Source organism: Gadus morhua, chromosome 9, assembly GCF_902167405.1.
Source record: "Gadus morhua chromosome 9, gadMor3.0, whole genome shotgun sequence".
In the NCBI taxonomy this organism is placed as follows: Eukaryota; Metazoa; Chordata; class Actinopteri; order Gadiformes; family Gadidae; genus Gadus; species Gadus morhua.
In genome coordinates this window covers 7,326,040-7,344,241 of record NC_044056.1, presented here as the reverse complement: position 1 = coordinate 7,344,241, position 18,202 = coordinate 7,326,040, and the positions used below count along the sequence as shown (strand labels likewise).

The following is an 18,202-nucleotide window of genomic DNA, read 5'->3' as shown; positions in this document are numbered from 1 at the left end:
TGATTTGCTTCCTTTGTGATTTTATGGCAAATGAAGGAAGCAATTGGTCGATACAATTCGACAGTGTTATGGGTTTTTCATGACGACAGATATAAAACGACAGTGTTACCCTTTACGTTTCATTTGATAAAAACAACAGTGTTATCCCTTATGTTTTTTTCCCATGATAGATAGATAGATATAGATAGATATATACTTTATTAATCCCGGGGGAAATTCAAGTATCCAGTAGCAGCCGAAAACACACATAAAAACAGTGCAGATGGATGTGCAAAAATACAGATATAAATAAATATAAATAAATAAATAAATAAAATGTCCATTGTTGTTATCTATTGTCCTCCCTGCCTTTACTGGGAGCTGTTGTACAGTCTGATGGCCAGGGGGACGAAAGAGTTTTTGAGTCTATTAGTGGAGCTGGACTGGGACAGCAGTCGGCCACTGAAAACACTCCTCTGCCTGGTGAAGGTGTCATGCAGAGGGTGGTGGGTGTTGTCCAGGATGGACAGCAGTTTGTCAAGGGTCCTTCTCTCTGCCACTGTCACCAGAGAGTCCAGCTCTGTTCCCACTACTGAGTCAGCACTCCTCACCAGTCTGTCCATTCGACCAGCGTCTCTCCTCCTGCTGCTTCCTCCCCAGCAAACCACAGCATAAAAGAGCACGCTGGCCACCACAGACTGGTAAAACATCTGCAGTAGTTTTTTGCAGATGTTGAAAGACCCCAGCCTTCTCAGGAAGTACAGACGGCTCTGCCCTTTCCTGTATAAAGCTTCCATATTTGCTGTCCAGTCCAGCTTGTCGTCCAGCTGCAGTCCCAGATATTTATAGGTCCTGACCACCTCCACATCGACCCCCTCGATGGACACGGGTAGGAGATGTGGTTTCTTCCTTCTGAAGTCCACCACCATCTCCTTGGTCTTGGAGGAGTTCAGCTGCAGGTGGTTGGACCTGCACCACCTCACAAAGAAAAAATGATGACAAATGATGACTGATGAAAAACAACAGTGTTACCCTTTATATTTAATTTGACAAGGAAATTTATTTATTTTTTTCAAATGTTTTTTTTCATGACGACCAATAAAATACGACAGTGTTACCCCTTATATTTTATTTGACAAAAACAACAGTGTTACCCCCTTATTTTTTTTTCATGACGACCAATAAAAAACAACAGTGTTACCCCTTATGTTTTTTTTCATGACGACTAATAAAAAACAACAGTGTTACCCCTTATGGTTTTTTTCATGACGACCAAAGAAAAACAACAGTGTTACCCCTTATGTTTTTTTCATGACGACCAAAGAAAAACAACAGTGTTACCCCTTATGTTTTTTTTCATGACGACCAATAAAAAAAAAGTGTGTTACCCCTTATGTTTTTTTTCATGACGACCAATAAAAAATGTATTTTTTTTTTCATGACGACCAATAAAAAACAACAGTGTTACCCCTTATGTTTTTTTTCATGACGACCAATAAATAACAAGAGTGTTACCCCTTATGTTTTTTTTCATGACGACCAATAAAAAATTTGTTTTTTTTTCATGACAACCAATAAAAAACAACAGTGTTACCCCTTATGTTTTTTTTCATGACGACCAATAAAAAACAACAGTGTTACCCCTTATGTTTTTTTCATGACGACAGAAGAAAAACAACAGTGTTACCCCTTATGTTTTTTTCATGACGACCAATAAAAAACAACAGTGTTACCCCTTATGTTTTTTTTCATGACGACCAAAGAAAAACAACAGTGTTACCCCTTATGTTTTTTTTCATGACGACCAATAAAAAATGTGGTTTTTTTTCATGACAACCAATAAAAAACAACAGTGTTACCCCTTATGTTTTTTTTCATGACGACCAATGAAAAACAACAGTGTTACCCCTTATGTTTTTTTCCCATGGTGACTGATGAAAAACAACAGTGTTACCCCTTATATTTTATTTGACAAGGACAATTTTTTTTTTTCTTCAAATGTTTTTTTTTTCATGACGACCAATAAAAAACAACAGTTACCCCTTATGTTCTTTTTCATGACGACCAATGAAAAACAACAGTGTTACCCCTTGTGTTTTTTTCCCATGGTGACTGATGAAAAACAAGTGTTACCCCTTATGTTTTTTTCATGACGACCAAAGAAAAACAACAGTGTTTCCCCTTGTGTTTTTTTTCATGACGACTAATAAAAAACAACAGTGTTACCCCTTATGTTTTTTTTCATGACGACCAATAAAAAACAACAGTGTTACCCCTTATGTTTTTTTTCATGACGACCAATAAAAAACAACAGTGTTACCCCTTATGTTTTTTTCATGAAGACCAAAGAAAAACAACAGTGTTACCCCTTATGTTTTTTTCATGACGACCAAAGAAAAACAACAGTGTTACCCCTTATGTTTTTTTTCATGACGACCAATAAAAACTGTTTTTTTTTTTCATGACGACCAAAGAAAAACAACAGTGTTACCCCTTATGTTTTTTTCATGACGACCAAAGAAAAACAACAGTGTTACCCCTTATGTTTTTTTTCATGACGACCAATAAAAAATGTGTTTTTTTTTCATGACAACCAATAAAAAACAACAGTGTTACCCCTTATGTTTTTTTTCATGACGACCAATGAAAAACAACAGTGTTACCCCTTATGTTTTTTTCCCATGGTGACTGATGAAAAACAACAGTGTTACCCCTTATATTTTATTTGACAAGGACAATTTTTTTTTTTCTTCAAATGTTTTTTTTTTCATGACGACCAATAAAAAACAACAGTTACCCCTTATGTTCTTTTTCATGACGACCAATGAAAAACAACAGTGTTACCCCTTGTGTTTTTTTCCCATGGTGACTGATGAAAAACAAGTGTTACCCCTTATATTTTTTTTGTGAAGGACAATTTTTTTTCTTTTTTCAAATATGTTTTTTTTCATGTCGACCAATAAAATACGACAGTGTTAGCCCTTATATTTTATTTGACAAAGACAATAGTGTTACCCCTTATGTTTTTTTTCATGACGACCAATAAAAAACAACAGTGTTACCCCTTATGTTTTTTTCATGACGACCAAAGAAAAACAACAGTGTTTCCCCTTGTGTTTTTTTTCATGACGACTAATAAAAAACTACAGTGTTACCCCTTATCTTTTTTTTCATGACGACCAATAAAAAACAACAGTGTTACCCCTTATGTTTTTTTTCATGACGACCAATAAAAAACAACAGTGTTACCCCTTATGTTTTTTTTTATGACGACCAATACAAAACAAGAGTGTTACCCCTTATGTTTTTTTTCATGACGACCAATAAAAAATGTATTTCTTTTTCATGACGACCAATAAAAAACAACAGTGTTACCCCTTATGTTTTATGACAAAGACAACAGTGTTACCCCTTATGTTTTTTTCATGACGACCTATAAAAAACAACATTGTTACCCCTTATGTTTTTTTTCATGACCACCAATAAAAAACAACAGTGTTATCCCTCATGTTTTTTTTTATGACGACCAATACAAAACAAGAGTGTTACCCCTTATGTTTTTTTTCATGACGACCAATAAAAAATGTATTTCTTTTTCATGACGACCAATAAAAAACAACAGTGTTACCCCTTATGTTTTATGACAAAGACAACAGTGTTACCCCTTATGTTTTTTTCATGACGACCTATAAAAAACAACATTGTTACCCCTTATGTTTTTTTTCATGACCACCAATAAAAAACAACAGTGTTATCCCTCATGTTTTTTTTCATGACGACCAATAAAAAATGACAGTGTTACCCCTTATGCTTTTTTTCATGACGACCATTAAAAAACCACAGTGTTACCCCTTGTGGTTTTTTTCATGACGACCAAAGAAATACAACAGTGTCACCCCCTATGTTTTTTTTCATGACGACCAATAAAAAAACTGAGTGTTACCCCTTGTGGTTTTTTCCTTGACGACCAAAGAAAAACAACAGTGTTACCCCTTATGGTTTTTTTCATGACGACCAATAAAAAACAACAGTGTTACCCCTTATGTTTTTTTCATGATGACCAAAGAAAAACAACAGTGTTACCCCTTATGTTTTTTTCCCATGGTGACTGATGAAAAACAACAGTGTTACCCCCAATGTTTTATTTGATAAATATCGACAGTGTTACCCCTTATGTTTATTTCATGAGGGCCGATAAAAAACGACAGAGTTACCCCTCATGTTTTCCAATAAAAAACCACAGTGGTACCCCTGTCTACGTTTTTGCGGGGATCCGAACCTGAGCTGTTTAGAGTGTTAACCTCCGAACTTATCAATGCACCATCAAGACACTGAAAAAATTCTACAAAATGTTTTTACTTGACTTTATAATTCGCATGAAATAGAGATAAGAGTCTTCCAACAGAGGACATCATCCGGACTTGAACCCCGGTCTCCAGGGGGTTAGGTAGAGTGCACTCCACTGCACCACTGTGGCGATGACAGTATACAATAATCAATCATCAATAAAGAGGATATACATGACATTAAAATGTATGTGTGTATTTCTATTATTCCCTCATGATTTTTTTCATGACGACCAACAAAAAACGACAGTGTTACCCCTTATGGTTTTTTCATGAACTGATAACAAACGACAGTGTTACCCCTTATATTTTATTTGACAAAGACAACAGTGTTACCCCTTATGTTTTTTTTCATGACGACCAATAAAAAATGTGTTTATTTTTTCATGACGACCAATAAAATACGACAGTGTTACCCCTTATATTTTATTTGACAAAGACAACAGTGTTACCCCTTATGTTTTCTTTCATGACGATCTATAAAAAACAACAGTGTTACCCCTTATGTTTTTATTCATGACGACCAATAAAAAAACAACAGTGTTACCCCTCATGTTTTTTTTCATGACGACCAATAAAAAACAACAGTGTTACCCCTTATGTTTTTTTTCATGACGACTAATAAAAAACAACAGTTACCCCTTATGTTTTTTTTCATGACGACCAATAAAAAACAACAGTGTTACCCCTTGTGTTTTTTTTCCCATGGTGACTGATGAAAAACAACAGTGTTACCCCTTATATTTTTTTTGTCACGGACAATTTTTTTTCTTTTTTCAAATATGTTTTTTTTCATGGCGACCAATAAAATACGACAGTGTTAGCCCCTATATTTTTTTGACAAAGACAATAGTGTTACCCCTTATGTTTTTTTTCATGACGACCAATAAAAAACAACAGTGTTACCCCTTATGTTTTTTTCATGACGACCAAAGAAAAACAACAGTGTTTCCCCTTGTGTTTTTTTTCATGACGACTAATAAAAAACAACAGTGTTACCCCTTATGTTTTTTTTCATGACGACCAATAAAAAACAACAGTGTTACCCCTTATGTTTTTTTTCATGACGACCAATAAAAAACAACAGTGTTACCCCTTGTGTTTTTTTTCATGTCGACCAATAAAATACGACAGTGTTACCCCTTATATTTTATTTGACAGAGATAATGGTGTTACCCCTTATGTTTTTTTTCCTGACGACCTATAAAAAACAACATTGTTACCCCTTATGTTTTTTTTCATGACCACCAATAAAAAACAACAGTGTTATCCCTTATGTTTTTTTTCATGACGACCAATAAAAAATGACAGTGTTACCCCTTATGCTTTTTTTCATGGCGACCAATAAAAAACCAGAGTGTTACCCCTTGTGGTTTTTTCATGACGACCAAAGAAAAACAACAGTGTTTCCCCTTGTGTTTTTTTTCATGACGACTGATAAAAAACAACAGTGTTACCCCTTATGTTTTTTTTCATGACGACCAATAAAAAACAACAGTGTTACCCCTTATGTTTTTTTTCATGACGACCAATAAAAAACAACAGTGTTACCCCTTGTGTTTTTTTTCCCATGGTGACTGATGAAAAACAACAGTGTTACCCCTTATATTTTTTTTGTCAAGGACAATTTTTTTTTTTTTTCAAATATGTTTTTTTTCATGTCGAACAATGACAGTTTTTTATATTACGCCCTTATATTTTATTTGACAAAGACAATAGTGTTACCCCTTATGTTTTTTTTCATGACGACCAATAAAAAACAACAGTGTTACCCCTTATGTTTTTTCCATGACGACCAAAGAAAAACAACAGTGTTTCCCCTTGTGTTTTTTTTCATGACGACCAATAAAAAACAACAGTGTTACCCCTTATGTTTTTTTTCGTGACGACCAATAAAAAACAACAGTGTTACCCCTTATGTTTTTTTTCATGACGACCAATAAAAAACAACAGTGTTACCCCTTGTGTTTTTTTTCCCATGGTGACTGATGAAAAACAACAGTGTTTATTTTTTTCAAATATGTTATTTTTCATGTCGACCAATAAAATACGACAGTGTTACCCCTTATATTTTATTTGACAAAGACAATAGTGTTACCCCTTATGTTTTTTTTCACGACGACCAATAAAAAACAACAGTGTTACCCCGTATGTTTTTTTCATGACGACCAAAGAAAAACAACAGTGTCACCCCCTATGTTTTTTTTCATGACGACCAATAAAAAAACTGAGTGCTACCCCTTGTGGTTTTTTCATGACGACCAAAGAAAAACAACATTGTCACCCCCTATGTTTTTTTTCATGACGACCAATAAAAAACAACAGTGTTACCCCTTATGTTTTTTTTCATGACGACCAATTAAAAACAACAGTGTTACCCCTTATGTTTTTTTTCATGACGACCAATAAAAAACAACGGTGTTACCCCTTATGATTTTTTTCATGACGACCAATAAAAAACAACAGTGTTACCCCTTATCGTTTTTTTCATGACGGCCAAAGAAAAATGACAGTGTCACCCCTCATGTTTCATTTGATAAAAACGACAGTGTTACCCCTCATGTTTCATTTGATTAAAACAACAGTGTTACGCCTTGTGTTTTTTTTCATGACGACCAAAGAAAAACAAGTGTTACCCCCTATGTTTTATTTGATAAATATCGACAGTTTTACCCCTTTTGTTTTTTTCATGACGACCAATAAAAAACAACAGTGTTACCCCTTATGATTTTTTACATGACGACCAATAAAAAACAACAGTGTTACCCCTTATGGTTTTTTTCATGACGGCCAAAGAAAAATGACAGTGTCACCCCTCATGTTTCATTTGATAAAAACGACAGTGTTACCCCTCATGTTTCATTTGATTAAAACGACAGTGTTACCCCTTGTGTTTTTTTTCATAACGACCAAAGAAAAACAACAGTGTTACCCCCTATGTTTTATTTGATAAATATCGACAGTTTTATCCCTTTTGTTTTTTTCATGACGACCAATAAAAAACAACAGTGTTACCCCTTATGTTTTTTTTCATGACGACCAATCAAAAGCAGCAGTGTTACCCAGGTACGCAGGAAGTGGGTGGTGCTTAGGGTGCTGCAGCACCCCCCCCTGGCGGCCCCTGGCTGTAACTGCAAGTGAGAACGTTTTCTGAACAAATCAATATTTTATTTTTTTTGCATAATTTTATCATACAACATGATTTTTCATTAAATTATTGACATCCACCCTTTTTATGATATTTATGATATTATCATTTCATTATGAAGCACAACACAGAACTGTCCACAGCTGAATATGGTACTATGCTGATTTTACATAAGCATGTTGGTGTTTAACATCTGTGTTCAACAAAAAACATGAGGGGTAACACTGTTTTTTTTTTTATTGGTCGTCATGAATAAAATTTCCCTTGCTGTTCCGGCGTCGGCACGCACCTTCTTCTGTTGGGAACATGCGACTACGGTGATGATGAAGAGCAGCATAATCAGACCACGGCCATTACTGTGCTGGCTTTAAAGCAGTAGTCCTTCGGAGTCGGCGGAGGCAGTGGCGGCGGCGGTGGCTTGCACTTTAACTGGACAGTGTTACTCTGGGCTTTGCTGGCGCTGTTACTCACACTGCAGCCAAAACCTTTATCGCCCTTGAACTTCGCCAAAGACACGCTCAGCGTGGGCTTTGTTTCCCCTGTCAGGAGCTGACCTTCGTGGGTCCAGGCGTAGACCACGTACTTCCGGTTGAGAACATCGCATTTCAGTGTGGCCGTGACGCCGCTAGAACCGCACAGAATCGTCACCACAGGCGTCGACACTTTCTCGACCACGTACACCTTTCCGCTCCAGCCATTGCACACCGGTCCTGTCGTACACGTCTGCCTTGTAGTCCCCAGCGCTGGAGTCGCTGAGGTTGAGCAGCTGGAGGGATCCAGCCGCGTCGATGTCCGTCGGCTTACCCCGGTGGACGACTCCGGACAACCTACTGAAGATGACTTTGTTGTTGTGTGTCCACCGCAATGTATCCTGGTAGCTCAGCAGCTTTTGGTCGAGCGATAAGGTTAGGTTGCTGCCGAGCAGAGCGTAGACGTTAAGAGTCTCCTCGCTTACCGCTGCAACGATGGAGGATGTGGTCAGGAGGAGCACAAAGAGTCGGTAATCATCGCAGACCATGATGATTTATCCTAGGCAGGTAATCCCGTGTCTGATTCGCGCTGTCGATTCAGTCAAGGGACATTTTGACCGGGAGTATAAGTAGATCAACCGATGATGGAAATCTTCAAGACGGAACCCAAAACCAGGAACCGTGCTGTTGACAGGAAGGGGAAGTGGGTTGGCCAAGTGTCTTTTCTCAGTTCTCTGTGTGCGCCTGAGTAAATCTAGGTGATGTTTCAAAACAGCTTTGTACTAAGAAACAAACCACGTGGTTTACATCACCGACGTTGCTCAACAAACCACAATAAGCATATTCACTCTGGTGTCATCCGCGTCACTTTCGTCTGAGTTTGTTCTTCCACTAGTTATCTGTATAAAAGTCCCATTCGTGTGACATGACCACATGTTCATACATGAATGTATGTATGCCCTTTTGTTGATTTTTTATCTACACCGTTATACCTCAAAAAGTCTTTGCAATAATAACACATTTCAATAGCCTTGCTTTTGAAATGTTAGGGTAAGGGTGTCTGACATTTGTCAAACACAGACATTGGTTGAGTATGTAATATTTATTTGGCAATTGCTCATTTTAGCTTTTACATGGATTACAGGAACAAAAATTGGCTTTCAAGAATTTATTTTCATTCGAATATATGTCCCTGTAGGCATGTCTATAAACATGTTGGTTATTGTTTTGACATTTTTGGCCTTCACAGAATGCTAATTAATTTCACGAGGCCATCCTAAAAAAAAAGTGTCATGGTTGTATTTCGGAACATAAAAAATATATAGTGTAGGGAATTTGGAGAAACAAGGCAAGGTAAGCTAGATTTTGAAAGTATCCAACAACCAGATACCCCCAGAGGTTTTAAAGAACTGTGACCTCGATGACATCATGCTGGAGTTTTCCAACCAAGCGCTTCTGCAAAACAAACTGCCTGAAGTATGGTCTCTCTCCAACACCATCCCAGTGCCTAAATCAGGAGACCTCTCAAAGCCAGACAACTACCGGGGCATCAGCCTGACATGTATCACGGCAAAGATATACAACCGCATGATACTAAACAGGATCAGGAGCGCCATCGACCCTCACCTGAGGGAGAACCAAAATGGCTTTCGCGAGAGGAGAACCACCACAGCCCAGATCCTGGCACTAAGGAGAATGATCGAGGAGGTGAAGAAGGATAACCTGACAGCTGTACTGTGCTTTATCGACTTCAAAAAGGCATTTGATTCGATCCACAGAGGCACGATGGTGAAGATCCTTAAGGCCTATGGTGTTCCTCCCAACCTACTCCGGGCTATTGAGACCATGTACGCAGGAACAAGGTCCAAGGTGGTTACCCCAGATGGCAGCACTGAGGAGTTTGATATCCTGGCTGGAGTAATGCAAGGGGACACACTAGCCCCCTTCCTCTTCATCATTGTCCTGGATTATGCGCTCAGAAAAGCCATTAGTGGGCGGGAGCAGGGCCTCGGCTTCACCCTAACCCCAAGGAGGTCAAAGCGACACCCTGCAGTTGTCCTGACAGACCTGGACTACGCGGATGACATCAGCCTGCTGTCCAACAACGTGGAGCAAGCACAGGAACTCCTGAACAGAGTGGAGCCGGAGTGTGCCAAGGTTGGCCTTAGGCTAAATGCCAAGAAAATAAAGGTCATCACCTACAACATCTCACCGGAGCATCAACCGCAACAACTGGTGGCACTGTGCTGAAGGAAGTCGAGGACTTCAAGTATCTGGGCTCATGGGTCAACTCAACCGAGCAGGACCTAAAGGTGAGGAAGGCACTCGCATGGAGGGCCCTGAACGGCATGACCTGTGTGTGGAACTCCAACCTCCCCCGTCAAATCAAACTCAGCTTCTTCAATGCAACGGTAGAGTCTGTTCTCCTCTACGGCAGCGAATGCTGGTCCCTGAAGCCAACCTTGCAGAAGTCTTTAGACGGGTGCTACACCAGAATGCTGCGTGCAGTACTTAACATCAGCAAGAGTACACATGTTACCAACAGGATCTTGTATGAAGGAATACCAAGGGTGAGTGAAAAAGTAGCTGCCAGGAGAATGAGACTGGCAGGACACTGCCAAAGACACCAAGAGCTGCCAGCCAGCAAATTGGTACTGTGGGAACCAACCCATGGGCATTGGTTCGAGGACGTCCTAGACTCGCATTCGTGGATGTACTCAAGAAGGATGCAGGAGCGCAAAGTACCAATGAACTGGCCAGATGTATGGAGAATCGGGATGACTGGAAGCAACGGCTGTTAACACTCTAAACACTCTGGAGGGCTCGTCTGAGGACGACCTAGAGAGAGAGAGAACAACCAGAGCATTTGGAGATTGCGCATTTGATTTACAGATTTATAGATTGCTCTCGGGATGTAAAGAGAATTTCAGAAATACCCATTGCAAATCACATTGTCTTGGAGTGCTGAGCTCTGAGCTGAGTATGTGTAGCTTCATGTATGTCCATTCATTTATTTAACCAAAGATTCATATTTTTTACTTGAGGCAGACAAGTGTCTGCCTTAATGATTAAATGAAAATGAAAATAATTTCAATATATCTTCTGCTAATCGGGGGAAGAAAGACATTTTGGCAGAAAGCCACGCAACAACTAGTACTTAACAGTAGTTAATCCAATACCCCTCCTGAGGAGGTTTCTGAACATACTTACATCCGGTGGACTGCAGGGAGGGAGCCGGAAGTGGAATTTTTGCCCACAGGTACAGAGGAGTATTTTGGTGTGCTTGTGCTTGTGTGTGTGTGAGGGGTGTTTTTATGTGTGTGTGTGTGTGTGTGTGTGTGTGTGTGTGTGAGGGGTGTTTTTATGTGTGTGTGTGTGTGTGTGTGTGTGTGTGTGTGTGTGTGTGTGTGTGTGTGTGTGTGTGTGTGTGTGTGTGTGTGTGTGTGTGTGTGTGTGTGTGTGTGATGTGTGTGTGTGTGCGTAACCACTCCCATTGCCTTTCCCATAATTATTTAAATGTTTTATGAGTTAATGTCCATGGAGTGGAAGAGGTTTAAGAAAATCATCTATAAAAGTTGAATGTATCTACTATAGCCAAGATGTCTTATAGAAGCGACTGAAGGAAGCAGAACCTACCATGTAGTCGGAAAAAGTTGAAAGAGCTTTCAGAGGGTTGATGGATGACAGTTAACCTTGTCAACAACAGGTTATGGATCAATGCAGCATGGATTTAAATCGTTTTCAAATGCTCAGAGATATTAGGCTACCTAGAGCGTCTTGACTGTCGGTTGATTGGATAACACAGGCAATATTTTACGTGATCAATCTGTTTCCAGGTGTATCATTCTGTATGGAATATAAATACTTTGGGCAACAGGGACCTCTTCAGGTCTTAGGGAGTAAGAACTTTATTTTGTTGGCTGGCTGCAGAAAACCTTGTCACTACATGAGTATAAAAAAGTAGAGATAGCAGTAGGCCTTGTTATCGTGATCAATACCGCAATGCAGTGGAGGAGAATACTGGTGATTTTTTCCTTTGTGATTATATGGTAAGTGAAGGACTGTCAGGAAGCAATCTCGGAAAACATTTTTGGGGTTATTTTTTTCTTCTTCTTCTATCCATCTTTATTTATATCTATATTTGTTTCTCTCTTTATTTCCTATTCTATCCATCTATCCACCTATCCTTATCAAATTGTTATTCAATCACTTTTTTTCTCGATGTTCTCCATTTGTTCTGCCATCTCTTTTCTCGTCACCTCTCGATAGCCGATCATCTCCGCACCATTTATCTCTCACACCTTTGTCGAGATTATTTCGTTCTCCATCTTTTTCTATCACTATTTTATATTGATTTTGTCATTCTCATTAACCTTTTTCGCACTACTTTTTTTTCGCTGCGTTCAACCTTTTCCCTCACTCATTTTTGTCGATTGAAAATAAAATATTGTTATACTCTACCTCCATCTAGTGGTCGTCATTGAGAGCTACAACATAATAACCTCTACGAGTCGCCCAAACTTCACCTAGAGACCCATTTTGGGCGGTTTATAATGTTTGGTATTTACATCAATGAGGATGTTTTCCTACAGGAATCTAGTAATCTAATAAACATAGGCATACATATTTGACCCATATTGAATTTGCAACACATTGTTAATTTGTGTTAATGGCAAAGTTAGCTGTTCCTGCTGAATGCATTTATTTGAAATAGTAGGCTACAAACAGTGGAAATCTCAAACCTTTGGTAGTCTTATCCTGAATAAGTCTGGAGAATCTATCAATCCTCCAACACTAATGTAGCAAATTCATTTATGGACAATGACCAATCAATGATATCATTGATGTCTCATCTCTGAAGAACGTCTTGTAATTTCATATTTGAATCTGGTTCTTCTTGACACACACATGCAAGTGTTGCTCTTATTGTTCTGAAGCACATTGTACAACAAGTTCTCATGGAACACGTTTTGGAACAAGCCATAGCACTGGTGGTGAATGTGTTGAAATCAAGTGAAGAGTGGTTGTGGTCCAAGTAGGGCTGCACTCATACACATCAGTCCTTGGCGTGCACTATGCGGGCTTCTGTTCATCTTGCTCATTAAAGATGTCTGTCTTTCCCTCACAGCGAGAAGCTTCCAGGAGAAAACCTCTATCCAGCCATCTTCCCAACAAAGTTTAGCGGAAAGCTCCCTGCGGTGAGGCATGGTGAAATCAACATTAGATTAGATATTTAGTACCAAGTCAGGCGTGTGACTGACGTCAAGGAACATACACAGCAAGATACACGTCGCTCATCAAGCTGTGTAGCTTATGTGAGCATGGGAATTTAAAATGATAATAAAAACACGATTATTTGTTTTTCGGTGATGGATAAAACGAACACGAAATGACAGGAGGGATCATTTCGACGTTGGTAAATTGGAAGCATATGTAGACCTACCAACCAATCAGGGTCTGGATAGTGCATGCGGCCGTGCCAACGTTGACCGGCTGGCACACTTCATTAACTTGATTGACCCTGCGATGAGACAGGAGGGACACTGATGAGTTGCTAAGCAACGGATTGTGATGACGTCTCCGTCCCTCAGCTCATAACGCTCCTATGACTGCTGCGCTGTTTCAGCCCAACCAAAAAGTAAGATATATATTTTTTTTATATATTGATTAGATATGTACGTTTCGCTTTGTTTTGTTATGGAGTTCAGGGCAAGCTACCATTCAAATGAGTTGCAGGTCATATTTCCAAGAATTGTGATATAATGATGATGTTGCTCAGGAAGGTTAAACATTAGTTAAACATTGGGTAAGTGTTTAAACTCTGCTAATGCACACTAATCTGATCTTGAGGATAGTTGGATAAACAACTGGTATGCTGATACGGCTGTTGTCAGACATCTGGGTGGACCATAGTGTGATGTCACTAAAGGTTCCATTTTGCAAACTCTTTTGACTGACGTTCGGGAGGTAAAATAGGGGCTTTTTAAACCACGTGATGATTTGGTATACTTCGGGCAATTCTGGCAAAAGACAACATCTTCATATAAATATAACAACCCGGACATGTTTCTACGGTGCAGTAAAAAACACATGTGGGCCTATGTCAAAGCCACCATTTTATTATTTCTTATTTTTTACAGTGTTAGCATAGTAGCAAGACACACAATATCTGTAACGATTAGTAACCATAGCACCAAAATCAATCATCCATTTCTTTAACGCAGGCTACAAACATAGTGTAGCTACATATGATATTTATATATATATATATATATAGAATATTTAAAACATCTTTGGATTATACATGGAAAACAAAAAGATCAATGCCCATCTGATATTCAGCATGCCGTTTACACTTCAAGTTTAAAAATACACAAATCATAAGTTACACATCTTAATGGTTATTTAAAAAAAACACATACACACACACACACAAAACAAACATGATTACTTTTCTACACAATTTATGGCACATAGTGCATCAAGTATTTTTATAATTTCTGATACAGACCTTATAGCACAGTTGACCTTAATGAAAAATCAGACAGTCAAAGGATTCTAGCTGCTCACCGACTTGTATGAGTTCTTTCCGGCATAATTTAATGTCTAAACAAGCTGAATACTCAGGCAAAAAAAAGTTATGATCTAATAAACTTTGGTTAAAGCATCGTATTAGAGTATCAGCGCGTAATGTTCTGTTTGTAGTAGTAGTAGTAACCGGGTAGGGGAATTTTCTTCCTGTTGTCAGCTACTAAAAAAGAGGGATTTGTCTAAAGCGATGGGGTACCTGACATTATCTGGCAACCTTTCACCCATCAACCATTGAAATGCCAGCACCTTCCCTATCCCCATTATAAGTAGTTCCAGTAGTTATAATGCACTGTCCAATATATCGTCGTTTACTGTTAGTGGTTACACACTACAAAAATAATACCTTTTCAGTGACACAAATAATAAAAGAAATAATGGAAAAAAGATATCAGTCTTTTTCTCCCTTTTTTTTGTAATCACTGTCGCTTAAAATATACATAATATCTACAATTTATTACAGAATAAATACGTTGAAACGCGAATGCTGTACAGTACATTTCAGTAGTGTGGATGATCAAGACAGAGGTAGGGGTTGCTGATGATGTGGAGAGGGAGAGAGAGAGAGGGAGAGGAAGAGAGACAGAGAGAGAGAGGGAGAGGAAGAGAGACAGAGAGAGAGACAGAGACAGAGAGAGAGAGGAAGAGAGACAGAGAGAGAGACAGAGACAGAGAGAGAGAGACAGAGAGAGAGAGAGAGAGAGAGAGAGAGAGAGAGAGAGAGAGAGAGAGAGAGAGAGAGAGAGAGAGAGAGAGAGAGGGAGAGGGAGAGAGAGAAAGTGAGAGGGGTAAGAGCAAAATAGAGATGACCCTGTTTACTTCTTGGACGGTAATGAGGACGTGACCTTTTAACACTATTGGATTTTCTAAATAAAACAACTTAATGAAAAAATAAAACAAATACTTAAAAGTAACCTGTAATCAACAAATTATGATTTTCAAAACAGGGACATGGGAGGTCTGGAACATGCTCACCAAAATGCTGGTCTGATCATTGTCTTTCACATACATGAGAACTATTTTGAGCTATTTTGGACTCTGAGAAAAAGGCAGGTAAGCAATACACATGTCACAACCAAACCGTTTGTCATTGAGATCTATTACTCATTTCATGATTCAAGTCTTTACATGAGACGTGTCATGATTTACAGTGTCGGCTACTCGAATCCCTTGCGGTAATGTCGTCATGTGCCGTTTCACTTACCGGCTGATCATGAGACATACAAGGCACCGATACAGAACCTACGAAAAGCACCCATCTCTTACTTACCTCGTTTAACGATGCCCGTCCTTATTGTGAATTATTTCACAGGAATATGCAAGTGTTTTGTTTTTTTTCCAAGATGCACGGATTACAATTGTAAGTAAACAGTGTTGTACTATGGATGTTAACACGGAAACTCCTAATCAAAGTACGTACCCATGATTCATTCTGGCAGCGCTGCTGTTAGTCATTACACAGTCACAGTGTGTACCGCAGAGTTGTATCTGCGCCATGCAGCACCATGCAGACTTGACAATTGCAAGGCGTAGATCTGTAAATACTGGGTGGTGGAGAACTTTGATGGTGCAACAAAACAACCGCAATAATATTAATGGCAGTTACAAAAATAATTGGCTCCTAGAATCCATTAAATGGAAATTCTGTGACCTTGTGAGTAGATTGTCCCTTATTTATGTAGCGTGGGTGCCTCTCGTCGTCCCATCTGTAACATGAAGTCCCTTACGTGCAAAGCCGTAGATACAATAACATAGTATAAAAGTATGCACTGGCAGCACGGCAGAGCCGAGATAGCGCTGTAAAGTGGTCTTCAGTACACCGGAAACAAAGACATGAAATAGTAGCTGCCGTTTTGGAAGGCGATGATTGGACGAGCGATGTAAGGTGAGGCGTTGACAGAACCTCCCCCCCCCCCCCCTTACCACCATCCCGTCACTGCAGCGGCTGGGGTCAGGCGCTGAGGAGTGGCGGTCCCACCATACTATTCACTGGACTTGGACGAGCAGGCCATTGTGTTCCTGTGGCATGCACTTCCCACAGAACCCGCCACAGCGGCCATAGATTCTTCGGCCGTCCTACGTTCGGTTGGGGAAGGAGAAGACCAAGAGGGGAAAAAGGAAGTGGGCGAGTTGGAACTTTCAATGGAGCGTCACAAAATGTATGTCAGTGGGAAGAATTGCTTTCGCATAAACGATTCGGAAAATCCCTCTTCAAGAATTTGATGAAGAATTTTGAGAATGTTGAAGAATTTTGAATGACATACAGTGCTGCTTGTTTCATTCACAGCCATCTAATACTCTGGTTCCCTAGTGTTTTGGTACTTTTGGCCCAGAACACACCAATTCCTTTGTGCAGTAAAATATGCAAACTTCTCATTACCATGTCGGAAAAGGTGATGGTGAAAAAGCCCCCATACATTGTAAATCTATACAGTGTTCACCCTTTACGATTCCATGGTAGTCATGCATAACAAAATAGATAAGAAATAAAAGCATGCAAAGCAAAATGTTGGTTGAACCCGTACCTCTGATCTGTGGACTTTGACGGAGACGTAGTTACCCTGAGAGGTCCACTTTGTGGCCTCTGCCACTGCCAGACCGGTCCCTGTCAGGTTAATGCTGAACTGGCCCTAGGAAAACATACACAACACATAGTGTTATAACTGACCCCGGACCCTGTCAGGTTAATACTGAACTGGAAAACATACACAACACACAATTAACATCCACAAATCTACGATTGGGTACTATCTGTTTTCCATTTTACTGGTACTGGCCGGTTTTAGGAGTTTGTCATTCAACCAGAGATATACATTTTGTGTTATTTCTAAATGAACATAAAGTAGGGATTGTCTTTAACATCGGAGTAGGATAACACACAGCAGAATCAGAACCAGTACCTTAGCATATTGTGCACACTACAGCAACAACACTTGAGCAGCAGGTTTAAAACACACTACTTATGAAACACTTCATTTCCTTATCTATCCGTCCATCCGTCCGTCCCTCCGTCCGTCCGTCCATTCATCCATTCATCCATCCATCAATCCATCCATCTATCTATCATAGCAACAACACCTGAGCAGCAGGTTTAAACTCACGTACCTGCGGACACTTGGCTGCGCTGTAGCAGTCCCCCGCTGAAGCGAAGGGCACCGGCCGGCCCAGCGGGGTGTGGGAGAACTGGAGGTCGGTGGCTGGCGGACACACAGAACAACGTGACTACCACCTGGTATCGTCAGCACAGATATCAGGTTCAAATCAAACCGTATATTTCTTGTGTTTTCAGGGTTGAGCCAGCCTGACATCACCTGACCCATTCACAAATCAAGTATTAGTCGGGAACCTCTGATCACTGGCGCCGACCAAAATGCCTCTTGAGACAACCGGGTGGACCTTCAACAAATCAGTGCCACTAAACGTGTCGCACATAAGCGGTGGCCATCGTGGTTGTTCATGCCAGAACAGGTAACACATGAGCCCTGAGATACTTCTTGTTTCCAGGCTAGGGTTCTTGAGGTTCTTGCTGAATATTTCTATCTACGTTTTCACATTTCTTCAGAGTACCTGGAATATGATTTTTTCTCAGCCTCACTTGGCATAGAAGTGTCCGCTAAATTAATACAATGAGAATAAATGTTTAACTAAGGTTGAAGAGGTTTACAATCATT

The 18,202-nt window shown here is 39.6% G+C and overlaps 1 protein-coding gene and 1 long non-coding RNA gene across 2 annotated transcripts in view; both read right to left on the bottom strand.

The window, feature by feature from the left end:
- Nucleotides 1-402: 402 nt before the first annotated feature.
- LOC115551126 (uncharacterized) lies at nucleotides 403-8,695 on the bottom strand. Its single transcript, XR_003977978.1, has 2 exons — nucleotides 7,763-8,695; nucleotides 403-957 (listed from the first exon to the last, which is right to left on the bottom strand). It is a non-coding gene; the product is annotated as an uncharacterized LOC115551126 (long non-coding RNA).
- A 6,537-nt stretch (nucleotides 8,696-15,232) lies between these two features.
- LOC115550239 (A disintegrin and metalloproteinase with thrombospondin motifs 20) overlaps nucleotides 15,233-18,202 on the bottom strand; it is a 95,330-nt gene continuing 92,360 nt past the window's right edge. The window contains exons 37-39 of the mRNA XM_030365069.1: nucleotides 17,637-17,728; nucleotides 17,057-17,161; nucleotides 15,233-16,607 (exon numbers count right to left, since the gene is read on the bottom strand). Coding sequence (XP_030220929.1) covers nucleotides 16,518-16,607; nucleotides 17,057-17,161; nucleotides 17,637-17,728 — 287 coding nt within the window. The 3' untranslated portion in view covers nucleotides 15,233-16,517. The remainder of the gene's footprint in view (nucleotides 16,608-17,056; nucleotides 17,162-17,636; nucleotides 17,729-18,202) is intronic.